Source organism: Pterocles gutturalis, unplaced genomic scaffold, assembly GCF_000699245.1.
Source record: "Pterocles gutturalis isolate BGI_N339 unplaced genomic scaffold, ASM69924v1 Scaffold53300, whole genome shotgun sequence".
Classification (NCBI taxonomy): domain Eukaryota; kingdom Metazoa; phylum Chordata; class Aves; order Pterocliformes; family Pteroclidae; genus Pterocles; species Pterocles gutturalis.
This window is the reverse complement of record NW_010142961.1, coordinates 2,136-15,026: the sequence shown is the minus strand read 5'-3', so window position 1 is coordinate 15,026 and position 12,891 is coordinate 2,136. Positions and strand designations below refer to the sequence as shown.

Below are 12,891 nucleotides of genomic sequence, written 5' to 3'. Positions count from 1 at the left end.
TGTTAGCACAGGCCTGGAACATAAACTTGTATGCGTGTCTGGATGTTTGTCCAGAGGTGTCTCTGCACAGTGTTCCCCACAGTGGTTCCCTGCAGCTTCAGGTTCCAAGAACATACTGCGAAGGAATTGGTGCCTGCCCAGTCATGGAGGAGCTTTCCGGGCTGGGCCCTGTGTTGCCATATGAGTGCACCCTGCTGGAGAAGTGCACATCACTGGCTGGGAGCTGCTGCGATGGAGTGACTTCTCTGTAGTGCAGTAAGATTTACAACACACCCATGCTAAATATTTACTTAATGTGAGGCTGCAGAACGGGAAAAGAGCATGCGGATGTATTCACTGACAAACATAGGGTCTGAAGAAGTGTGGAGAGCTAAGAAAAACTGCATTAGCTTTAAAGAATGTGCTGTGTTTCAGCTATGATTAAGATTGGTGAATGCAAAATTGTTACGCGTGCATCACAGTTATTTGTTTGTAATTGAAGCATATTCTACTAGTTTTAACTAGATACTTTTTAGATATTTTTAAGTTAACACTTCAGTTTCTAGGAATCACTGACTTTTTCAATCAAAAATTGTGTTAGAATAACGTATTTGTTTTGGATTTTGCAGATTGCCTTCATGACCTTGACTCTGTTTCCTATCCGACTCTTTTTTGCTGCTTTTATGATGTTGCTGGCCTGGCCTTTTGCATTCATTGCTTCAATGGGATCTGAGGAGCAAGAACTTGAAAAGCCCCTCTCCTGGTGGCGAAAGTGAGTCACTGATGTTGGTGAAATACTGAGAGAATCATTATTTAGTTCAGCAGTTTGAAATAGAGAAGATTGGAAATACCTGGTATCTGTCCCACAGACCTGCTTTTCTCTTCAAAAGAAAAAATAGAAAGCTATTATTTAAACAATTTCCTCAAATGGGAAACTAAAAATACCTCACCTATTTGATTTACCAGGTGACTCAAGAATTACAGGGAGAAAAACGAGTCATCTCTGGCCTCTTATCTTTATCGAGGATGTGGTGTGGAGCTTTATTGTGACAGCCTTCAATTTCAATTGTTCTCGTAATGTCAGCTTCGTGTTATGAAGATAGACACTATGGAATGTGTCCAGATTTCATATTTAAAATTGTTGTTTTAAACGGCTTCACCCCATTGTTTGCTACCCTGTGATGAATTGACAAAGCTTCTGTTGATTCTCTGAGGGTTTGTCCCATGCTTTGGTGCTTATTAATAAGTCTGTGCTTGCTTTGATAATGGAATGCTAATTAAGGTAGAGCGTAAGATAATGTTCACCCATCCGTGAAAACTGCTGCTTGCGGAGCAAGGAAGGAGGAGTGTATCACCTCTTCTCTACAGAACTTTAAAATCAGGAGCTGGCACTAGCATGAGGGAGGCTGTTTTTTATTTTGCATCACAGGAGGGAAGAAGGTTGAGAACCACAGAGGCATGTCACTTTACATTTCATTTGGAATGATATCAGTATAATGACTAAAGGAATAATGGACTGCCTTCAGTCTTGCATACAGTTATTTTGAAGCTTTTTAGATTGTACCTCCCCAATTTCATCCAGTTTTCAGTGTCACCGTGCTCTCCAGCCTCTAATCCCTGCGAGTATAACAATTTGTGGTGTTTGGTTTTTGTACTCTGTTGGTTCAAAGTAAATGTTTCTTTTTTCATGACTGTCAGTTTGAAAAACAAGCAAACAAAACCACACACAAAACACTTTAGGAGGAGGTGGGGGAAAAGGGAAAAAAGTAAAATATTTCCAAAGCTGCCAGGTGTGTTCTGTAGGAATCCCCAGTTTTGAGAATCTCTGCCCTCCGCTGTTTTGTTTGGGTAAACTCAAGCCCAAGAATCAGAGTTGTTCAGGATTCAGTTTATTAGAGCTTTTTTGGTGCTACTAGGAATTAGACATTGTATGGAAGAAACTCAATAGTCATAGTCTGAATCAAAATTAATTAAGTGATAAAATAAATGCCCATCTTATTGTGATTAAAAAGCATTAATATTCAGGTGTGAAATTAAATTGAATGGCATCTTACCTTGAAATTGGTCTTAAATCTGCTGAGAAAAAGAAAACAAAAGGGCTACGCGGTGTTCCTGCTCTGTTTAAGCAGCATATCCTATCTGTGCTTTTGTCATGCTTAAAGTTTTTATGTGACATTTTTCTATTTGTTATTTTAAGGTATTCCTGTGGCAGCATAACTGTTTTTTCAACTCTTTGCAGGATAGTGGATATTTTGCTGAAAGCAATCATGAGAATGATGTGGCTTGCTGGTGGATTCCACTGGATAAATGTAAAAGGCAGACGGGCATTGCCAGCAGAAGCAGCAATATTGACTGTGGCTCCCCATTCTTCCTACTTTGATGCCATTCCAGTAACTATGACCTTCGCCTCCATTGTGATGAAAGCAGAAAGCAAAGATATTCCTGTTTGGGGAAGTAAGTTTGCAGATACTTAATTTTTCAAGAACAATTTAAAGTTATTATTTAGAAGTCCACTGGTTGTGTATGAGAAGGCCTGAAACACAAAATTTTGCTATAATATATAATGAGACTTTTTTTACTGGTCCACTTTGAGTGTCAATAGAAAAAATTGTGGGGATGTGGGTTTTTTTCCATTTCTCCAAAGCTGAATCATTGTACAAAGTCAAAACAATCCTACAAAACTCATGGTTAAATCAGCAGTGAAACTGCTGTAGAAGCAAAGGGGCTGTAGAAGCAAAGGGTGAGGCTATAGATCTTTCTTGCTGCTAATTGGGGGACCATCCCAGAAATGTGTTTTAGGAAATTTGTCTTCTCTGAATGGTACCCTGCCTTGAGGGAGTGCTGCTAATCCTTCATGCATTGATAAATTTGTTTCACCCACGGTATGAGAGGTGAGCAAGAGCAGATTGTTGCGTGCTCAGATTTAGTCATAAGAAATGCAAATGCCCAAGTCAGTAGTGTTTGAATGCTATCTTTGGAATTATCCATGTAGATTCTCACAAAGTCTTGAGAGACACCTGTGATTTTTTTTGGTACAGTTGTGCCAAAAAAAATGTGTAAGCTTTTAGGCTTGTGTAGACTTCTGACCAAAGTCTTTGTGGAAGCATTTTGGCAAAACCCGCCATATTGTGTCTAGGGACCAGCAAAGTTCAAAGTATCTTCCTGTGTCTCATTGTATAGATTTTAAGGATAGTATGAAAAGGACAAAAGATTTTGCTTTAGCCTTGGGTAGGGACTCTAATTTAGAAGTCTAAACAAAAGCTTTGAGTTCCTTTGCAACTAAGTGGAATCAGGCTATTGGTGTTGACATCCTCCTAAAATTCCATTATAGGTGTATCCAGGCCAACTTGGGCTTTAGGAGCAGAACAGCCATAGAAGCAGGGTCAGATTTATCTTCTTTCTCAGCTGACTTAATTGACTGTTTAATAATTGCTAGCTCAGCAAAATAAAGTCCACGTGGAGCTCTCCTTGACTTGCAGCTGGACTGTTTGGAGGACCCAAACTAGATGACGTAGTTCCAGGCCATGTTGTATTACTGAAATGTGATGAAAAAGACAGAATGGCATTTGACAGAATGCTATAATAGCTGCTTAACTATCCCACATAATAGATTCGGTGGGGTCTAGTGGGAAGGCCTGAGGAGAATCTGTAGGGATATGGAGGTTGTAGTTACACTGACTGTAGCAGAAATAATGCATATCGAGTAGTTCGAACTATTTCCTATATGCCTAATTTAATTTTAAGGTAACTTCTGAAGGATTTACGTGAAAGTCTAGACATACTGTAGTAAATTTTTAAAATTATTCACTTGATTTTGTTCACGTGTGAGCAAAACTAGTTACAGAAAAACAGAAAACCCAGAAAACTACATATAGTGATCTGATGGACTGTTACTGGAATCTACAGTGCAGTCAAGTAAATGAGTGTTTTGTCCCATATAGCTGCATTCACGTTATGTAGCCACAAAAATGATGTAGTCCCTTATGAAGTGTTCAGAAAAATGCCACGGAAATGAGGCATGGCAAAGGTCGTAACTGGGATCCAGAGTTTAAAAATCTTTTTTGTATTTAGAGTAATACTTTTATATGAGCAACATTAATTACAGCAGTTTGTGTTATTAAAGTAAATGAACCTTAACAGAGAGGTAAGTAATCATGGTAATTATTAGTTTGGCTTAAAATTTAGTGAAAACTTTCCAGTGGAGTGAATTTGTGATTTTTTTCTTTTTTTTTTTTTTTTTTCTTTTACGGCTTAAAAGAGGTTTTCTGTGAAGTAGATGGTACTGGCTATCCTCTCCTTTGATCTACTATTTTAATTCCTATGTTATTTACACTTCTCTACATACACACACACAAAAGTGTATTTTTTGGGTTATTGAATCACTGGTGTTCCTCTTATTCTGTCTTTGAAAAGGTGGTCATGTTTTTCTTGGATTGTGTGGTGAATTGTCAGCACTCTAGACGTTCATGTAGAATTTATCCCAGAGAGGTCAGAATTGTTTTTTATGTTGCGAAATCTTGCAAGCTTGTTGAACCATCTCCAGTGAAGTTTTGCAGATAGCCATTTATAATCCTAACTTTGCTATTCCTTACATGAGCCTTGTTAATGGTCATTCAGAATCTTCTGTGAAGTTTTGAATAAAGTACATTTACTTAACTCTGTGAGCAGAATTCAGCATGTAAAAAATGAAGCAGCAGAGGAAATTTGATGATAATTTACAAGGATTGAGGACTTTGGCTGAAGAGTAGATTTTCATCCAGAATATCCAAATGTGATATAAATAACTTGGCTTTTTGATGTAATGACCATGTTTATCAGGACATTGTACGTTGTGTACCGGAGGGATCGGGTGCTTTAGGAGGCACAAAAAGATCTGATTGCTAACTGGTTAAAAAGTTTGGTTCCAAAAGTACTTTAATAGGTTTTTGGAGCAGCTGCCTGTATTATTGTACCCTTAGTTTTCCAGTCATGGAATATTAAGCTTTTGATCAACTTTTAAGTCCAGATGATTAAAAGCCTGTTCTTTATGGGATTGGGATTACTCCACAAGTGTGGTTGTATGTGAGCGTTTTATTGTTTTCTAACCTGAAGGCAGCCCTCCTGGACCACAAAGTCTGATTTCAGAAGCAGACTGAACTCTTGTGATTCAGACAACTTCCTTCTTTTTAGGAAAGCAAAGTAAAAAAGAAAAAAAAATATTAAAAAATGTTCTGTTACTCTGACGGAAGAGTTATGACCTCTTCAGTTAGCGGTCAGTAGTGAAGAAAATTACCCACTTGGCACACACCCTAGGTTAACAAACTCTGGGGAGGAACAGCTTGCCCAAATATAAGCAAGATGTCATCAATCATAAAAAAACTCAGTATCTTTTTAAGTAGAGAATGCCAGAACAGACAGGGTACATCACCTCAATGCTGAAGAGGGACATGCATTTCTGCACAGTGGCTTTCTGGAGTTTTGGTAGGTTGGAGATGGGAAGTTCACTGGATCACTTTAGTGTAAAGTGTGCAGCCCAGGGAAGATGACATCCATAAATCTGTTGCACCTGACATTGGCTGAAGAAGTTAGATCACTTCATCAGGGCAGGTCCTTAAACTTTCCCATTTTGTCTATTGGACCCCACTTCAAGTCAGGAAAAGCTCTTTGCATAAATTCTGGATAGTTTTACTTTGCTGCCTTATATTTGTCTGGTAAAGGAACCTAAGTAAAAGTTACTTTTTGTTGCTGAAATGGTCAGTGCTACTGCAGAAATACTTATAAGAAGGAAAAGGGATTTGTCAGTAAATGTGATTTGGCGGGGGATTTTGACAGCTTTTGTGATTCAAACATTGTCTGTGGTCTGAACTTTTGAAAACTAAGGTTATAAGTTGATTATAAGCATTTTAATCAACTTCTCAATATCTGTAACCTCAGCCTCTGAAAAAGAGAAGAAGTTGATGCCTGTGAAATGAATGGAGGGGTTATGTCAGCTTAAGTTTATAAACGGGAAGGAGGTCACTTGTACTTGGCAAAATACAGAAGAGCTGTAGAGGCAGGGAGAATCACAGTGTGCTGTAAAAACTCTAAATTCTGTTGTTGGCATTGTTTTCCACATCTAGTAAACTTTTTTGATTTTTTTGTTCACGCTCATCTTGTGAGTGCTTTATAGGCCTTTCTTGAGCATCATTACTAAAGACAAGAAATAAGTAATTCAGTGGGAAATAGTTATGCTGTGGTAGCTGGATATGTTTTCATCTTGGAACTTAGAAGATGCCAAATTACTTGCTCATCAGCTCTGTTATGCAACTTCTCCAGTCCTTCACCCCAATTGGCCCTACCCCCCCATACCTTCAAAAGCACACAAGGAAGAGAACTGTGGCAGACCCATAGTTCTTCACTGAGGATCTTGCTTTTCAATACTTCTGAGACTCATCAAAACAGTCCTTAAACCCCTTTTGGAAAAAAACTGCTGTAAAGTTAAGGCATCACAGATTGCTTCTCTTTATATGCTGTAAATCTGCAGCTTAAACAGTGTTAAGGTCACCAGCTTGAATGCTAACATGCTATTCTGTGTTGGCCTTGTAGCCTGCCTTGAGTACACAAATGAGCTCCCCAGTTATGAGGAGTATCTTGAAGTTATTGCCTAGCTTATCCATTGTATCCTCTCCTTTAAAAACTTCTGTTTCAGAATTCAGTGTTTCCTTCATGCTGTGGGCACCCAGATGGTCCTGCGATATTTCAGTCCTCACTGGAGCTCTCTCTTAGGGAAACTTAAAATAGTTGTACAGTCACCTGTGTATTATAGATATGCCTTTATTGTTTGGGTTGGAATCCTGGATTCATTGGATTATTTTTTTTCCCCAACATAAATTCAGTAACAGTTACATCTCATTCAGTCTGCTGCGGGAGTGCCTAAACCACCATCACTTTTTTTAAGCATCCTAGTTAATATAATTTATGGAAGTTACAAACCAGAATATACAGGAAACCTGCAAAGCAACACAACCTCTATAATAAAGTACTTTTCACACTGGCAGCATAAAGCTAAAACATACAGCCATGCCCTCATACAGGTCTTGCAAGTGTGAGGGCACACAGCAATGTTTGTGATATGAAAAGGATCTTTGTCCCTTAAGAAGTCCTTAAGGGAAATAGATCCCATTTTGTGGTATTTGGTTTGGTCTTTCAAAATTTACTTGTGTTAAAGCTAAAGAGAACACTGATTATTTATCTCCCACTGCTGACCTCTCCTTGTCATACCAGCTGTAGGTTTCCTGCCTTCTGTTTGGAAACAGGGAGAAGACCTTTCCCATTAATGCTACCTCTATACCGGGAATACTTGATATCTGTTCTGTCAGGTGGTCCGTCTGATAAGCACTTAATCAAACTTGTAGAAGTTGTTCTCAACATGTGTTTAGGTTTAGTGTTGGGTTCAGGCTTGGGTCATAAAAGTATATATTTCTGTATATGTTTGTTGCTCTAGTAAAATATTACCACTAACTTTGCGGATCTCTTGTAGAGTGCCATGACTACAATAACACTATTTCCATAAGAAAATATAACTCCCAAGTGGAAAAGATACTAATTTTTAGTTTTGTGCGTTGATACAATTTTGTGTATTGTGTGTGAGTTTGAGGTTTTTTCCATTTTTAAGGTCTCAGGAAGCCATTTTATTCTGGAACCTTAATGGTTTTTTTCCCATAACCTTCAGAAGACTTTTGAGCCCCCTGCAGATTTGTTTTCTTCTCTTCTTTCCAGAGAAGAGTAGTTTTCATATTGGATATTACTTCACTAGAAAAGGTATGAGCTCAGAACTTTGTGAGCATGTTCATTTGAGTAAGGCAAGTCTTAAAAGTTAAGCCCAAGGATAGCTCTTTTCAACCTTTAACCTTCATGTTTTTGTAAGCCCTAAATACAGAATGCACAAGAGAGCAACTGCTATTAGAAAAATAATCTGTATTTTTTCCCGTATTAAGCATGTTGCACAGTTCTGCTGGTTTCCTTTAGCTGCTCAATATGCCAGCTGTCTGAAGCATTTTCACACATGCTGCTTTTTGCTCCTGCCCTGACTTTGCTCTAGTCCTGCCTATTCCTTGCCTCATCTACTGTCTCCAGGCTTCCCTATGTTTCCACTTGACTTCTGACCACAGTCTCATCTTGTCCACCTATTTGGTATGTTTCTCAGCTGCTCTTTACAGACCTTTGTCCCTGCTCATGACTATTTCTTGCACGGATTGACTTGGTACAGCCTTTGAATTTTCAGATTCCTGTCTGTTTACTGAATGTGAAAATATGTGGTGAGAGTAAAGGGCTGTGTAGCCTTTTGCTCTGTTTTCAAAAGTGGTTATGAAGAGAGTATACAAGGAAAGGGAAGTACGGAGCTCATCTTCCCTTGGTATGTACATCATTCTTACTGATGACCGAGTGTTTCAATTTCACTTAAATTGTTGGACTTAGCTACTAAGGGTCTGGTTATTGGTGTCTTACAGGATCTTAAGGTGCTGATTAATGCTGAAAGAAGAATTCTCTCAGCTTTTTAGTCTGATCTCTAAGAAAGTAAGACTTAATATAATCACCCTGTCTATCAGGCTAAGATTTGATGTGATGTCTTGAAACGTTTGAAAGAAAGCTGATAGTTTAAAAGATACTAACTTCGGCAAGCTGCGTGGATGTAGAGTCTGAACCATGAGAAAAGAAATGAACTTACCTTGCAGCCCATTTCGTATAAAATATAATTCAACAAGCAGGACAAATCCATAGGAAATCAAACTTTCAGTTGTCTCTGTTTTTTTTTCAGCATACCATAATAGTTTTTCTTTGCACGTGGCTGTGTTGCTGTTTGTGGTGCTGTCCATTTGTCAGATAACTTGCAGTCTGTTATTTTGGAGCTTGGTAACATTGCAGTAGCTTGCTTTTGGGAAGGTTGTAACGGTAAAGCTCCTAGGTTGACACTGCTTGCCTGTCCAGTTTTCAGATAGAGATTACATTAGTGGTTAGAGACTCAAAATTGGTAAGTTCTCTATAGTCTGATGTTTCTGTCATGCTGCCCTAAGTAAAATCTATCTGCTTGCTTAATTTCATATGTTATAAAGACCTTGCTTGCAGCATATCCTCAGATAATAGTCTAGGAGCTCTGGAATTATCTTACTCATTCCTTGGCCTGAGGTAACCTGAATTCCATCATTTAGGCCTAATGTAAAAGAAACTTCAGGGTGAAGGCTGAGGATGTTTGAGTCTTTTTTGCTTCCTTTTACTTGATAATGTTTTTGCTGCAGAATGGTAATTTGCAGCAGTAGGGGAAACTCAGGACTATCACCACTAAGAAAATGAACAGTTACGAAACCAAGTATGGTTTCTTTTGCATTTTTATTTGCTTGTTCTGGTTTGGTTTTGTTTTTTCATTTTTTTTTGTGAATGGTTTTGTTGTGGTTTGTTATGGCATGACAAAAACAGGATGACCTGTTTCTCCCCTAGCAAGCATTATTCTTTAGATATTGTCTAAGAGCAGGCATGTAGGAAAGTGCAAGAGTATAGTAGTTTGGTTTTTTTTGATACACTGTCTCCTAAGCTTCAGCAACTTGTGGGATAAAAGTGGTATTTCAGAGGCTAGCTGAATGTTTGGGAACTTGCTGCAAGGTGTGACAGATTAGTTTCACAGAGCCATAGAAAGATTTCAGTGAGTTGCTGGCTAAACTGTCAGTGGGGTAACACGAAAACCAGCAGCTTTTGCCAAGTACAGGACTGTAATTCCTTACACCATTTTTTTCTTCACACTTTAAGCACTGGCTGATCCATTAGTGCAGCACGTCTATCCTTGACAAAAGAAGATTATACAACTAGTGTCAGTAAACTCATCTCGCGGTGGTTAGAAATATGAAAACTGTATTTTTATATTTGTATGTTAGGCAAATAGAATAGCTAATGATTTAGTGACTCATGAACCTTTGAATAAGATAACGATACAAAAATTATAAAAAGGTATTTGAAGATGACCTGCTTAAATAAAAGCATGAAGTAGTGTATTTGAAGATGTTTCTCTTGTCATGCTTTTTTGACACTGCAGAAGAGTTAAATATGCTACTTATTATTTTGTAAGTGGGCCTCATTGTCCTTGTGACAAACATGCATGAAGAAGATATTGTGGATCGATTTCTGATTCTGGCTCATGTTCATTTTGTGTCTCACTGTGTATAAGAGGTTTCCAACAGAGCTGGGAAGTGAGTGCCTGAGATCTAATTCATCTAGTATGAGGAACAGGCAAACAGGTCACAGCTCAGAAAAAAAAAGTGTGCTTTTCCTTTTGATCATGCTGATTCCTCAGAAAATATCACATAATCTGTGCATGGAATATCTTTGATGGCGTACCTTCAGTGAAGCTGACCTGTCATAGAAGACGAAAGCCATAAAAACAGTGGCAGTTTGACCCACAGGATGTCTTTGGGAAGCATTTGCATAGGGGGGTTCCTGCTGCTTTGCTGGGTTGGGGGTGGCTATAGATTTTGTCATTTTTGTGGTGGGAGGAAATGGCCTATAGTCAGCCTCAGATGCTTTATTGCAGAAAACTATGCATAATACATACAATCATGTTTAAAATTATCTGTGATGCATGTGTATTGGTCTATTAAAAATCGAACAAGAACGAAGTGCCAAAATTGTGAAAATGGTTTCCTCACAGGAGTTCATTAAAATATTTCAATAAAACGGCAATAATTCAGCTGAATATTTAAGTTTGCAGTGTAATACAGTAAAAATATGTGCTGGTACTGATTTTTTTTGTCCAGAGAACTATTGAGGGGGGTGGGGGCGGGGGGAATCTTTTTCAGACAAAGGGGAAATAAAGGCTGATTTGCTTGTTTTTGTTTTCCCTCCTCTTTAGCTCTGATCAAATACATCAGACCGGTATTTGTATCTCGGTCGGACCAGGATTCTCGCAGGAAAACTGTTGAAGAGATAAAGAGACGGGCTCAGTCTGATGGTAAATGGCCACAGGTACTGTATACTGCTACTGTGTGACAGATGATACTTGGCATTTCCAGGCTTTGAATCTGCAGTTGACTTTTTTCCTTGTGGGATGCTTTAGGTGGTTTGTGTGGGGTTGGATTACTCCCCCTCTTTCTAGAAGATATAATGTAAGATTCTTATCTGTACGAAACACTAGCTTTTCATTGCAGTGTGTTTCAAGGGGAGACTGAGTAAGTACAAGGGAATAAAGCTCTAAGTGATTCTAAATGGTCAGACCACAGCAGATTTAGAATGATTCTATGATTCTAAATGGTCAGACCACAGCAGGTTTAGAAAGTCCTCTAAGAAGAAAATAATCAGGTGCTCAGAATACCTGGGGGAGTGTTCTGCATTCTTGCCCTTCTCAAGATTTTGGTATACTGTCATTGTTGGAGATGCGATACTGGCCAAGACGGCCCAAGCAATTCAAATGTTCTAATAACCAGAGTACACCTCTGTTAGACCACTTGATTAAAACATTGCTGGAATAAATGGCTCAGGATTTTTTCTGCACCTGAAATATGACTGTTTATAATGTGCCTTGGAAGAGAGTAATGGGAAGGAAGGGATGACTCCTTAAGGTCTTAATTTTCCAGAAGCATATGAATATTTTGAGAACTTGAAGCATTCTTCTTGTGAATTTTTACATGGCATTGTTACTACTACAGTGGTTACATCAGCATACTGGACTACAGAAACATTGTAAGTGGTTATAAGCAATGTGACAGAAAGGTGATACATAGCTTTCACATCGTGACTTTCATCAATAGATTTCAAAGCACTTTAAAAAGAAATATTCTTAGTTACAGATGAAGAAACTAAGTTGGAGAACTGAAGCGATTTCCAGAATATCTAGCAAGCTAGTACCAGAGTGGGCAATAAAACCAGTAATGTTAATTCTAGTCCATTGCTTTGTCCCCTTATGATATGTATTTATTTCCTTTAAATTATTTGTTCTGTTGCTCCACAAAATCTCAGCAGTTCTTGCCTTTTTGTTGTCTGAAACTTTTTTTTACAGTCTAACTTCTTCCTCTGAATTCGGTTCAGCTTGAACATTTTTTGCCGTGTTAGAATTCTGTTTAGATATTTTCAGCCTCTGTCATTCTGACATCTGTGCTCATGCCAAGTAATAAATGCAAAAATAAAATAAGTCTGTCTTTTCTTAACCTGTAAGCAGGTAGCTTGGGAGCAGGAATTTTGTTTTGGTGCAAAACAAAACTTGATATTTTTACCAGCACCAAAACCTTTTGTGAAAGTTCTCTTGTATTCAGAAGTGTTTCTGGTTGCTGTCAGTGTTCCAAGGAAATAGAATTATTATTGGAGGTCAAGAAAGAGGCAAATTCACAGATACAGAAAAATATTTTGACTGTTAAGACGCAACTTTACTTCTTTATTGAGCACTATTTTTTTGACTCTAACTGAACTGTTTTTCACTGAGGATGTTTTTTACTGTAATCAGTTAACATTAGTTTTGAAAAGATGTGTTTATAAATAAAACCACATTGAACTATTTCTTAAAAGTCAACTTTTTTTTTACTTCAAGATAATGATATTCCCAGAGGGCACTTGCACAAACCGATCCTGTCTAATTACATTCAAGCCTGGTAGGTATAATGCTCATTTCCTGTTCTCTACAGAATGTTCTTGTATCTTCATTGTCTGAAATACCACTTGCATTGTAATTTGCTTGCTATTGCAGAAGTTGAGTTAGAAGTCTTGCAGTAGGGTGGAGTTAAAATAGAAATTTTCTGATGCCACAAAAAGATTGTAGTTTCACTCTTGAGCAAAAGTTTTTGGATAATTCAGATTTTTTTCTTGGCTCCTGAGATGCATATGAGGTAGAAGTCTAATGTTTCTTATTGTTTTTTTGTGGTTGTTTCTCTTTCTTTTTTTTTTTCTTGCCCCCTCCGTTTCCTATTTTGGGTCTGTCCT

The 12,891-nt window shown here is 38.1% G+C and overlaps 1 protein-coding gene across 1 annotated transcript; it reads left to right on the top strand.

Moving 5' to 3' along the window:
- Nucleotides 1–612: 612 nt before the first annotated feature.
- LOC104459791 (lysophosphatidylcholine acyltransferase 1-like) lies at nucleotides 613–12,567 on the top strand (the record flags this gene model as incomplete). The annotated part of the gene is made up of 4 exons (XM_010084522.1): nucleotides 613–751; nucleotides 2,219–2,433; nucleotides 10,835–10,947; nucleotides 12,503–12,567. Coding segments are annotated over exons 1-4 (527 nt in total), but the record flags the coding sequence as incomplete, so codon positions are not given.
- Nucleotides 12,568–12,891: the final 324 nt, after the last annotated feature.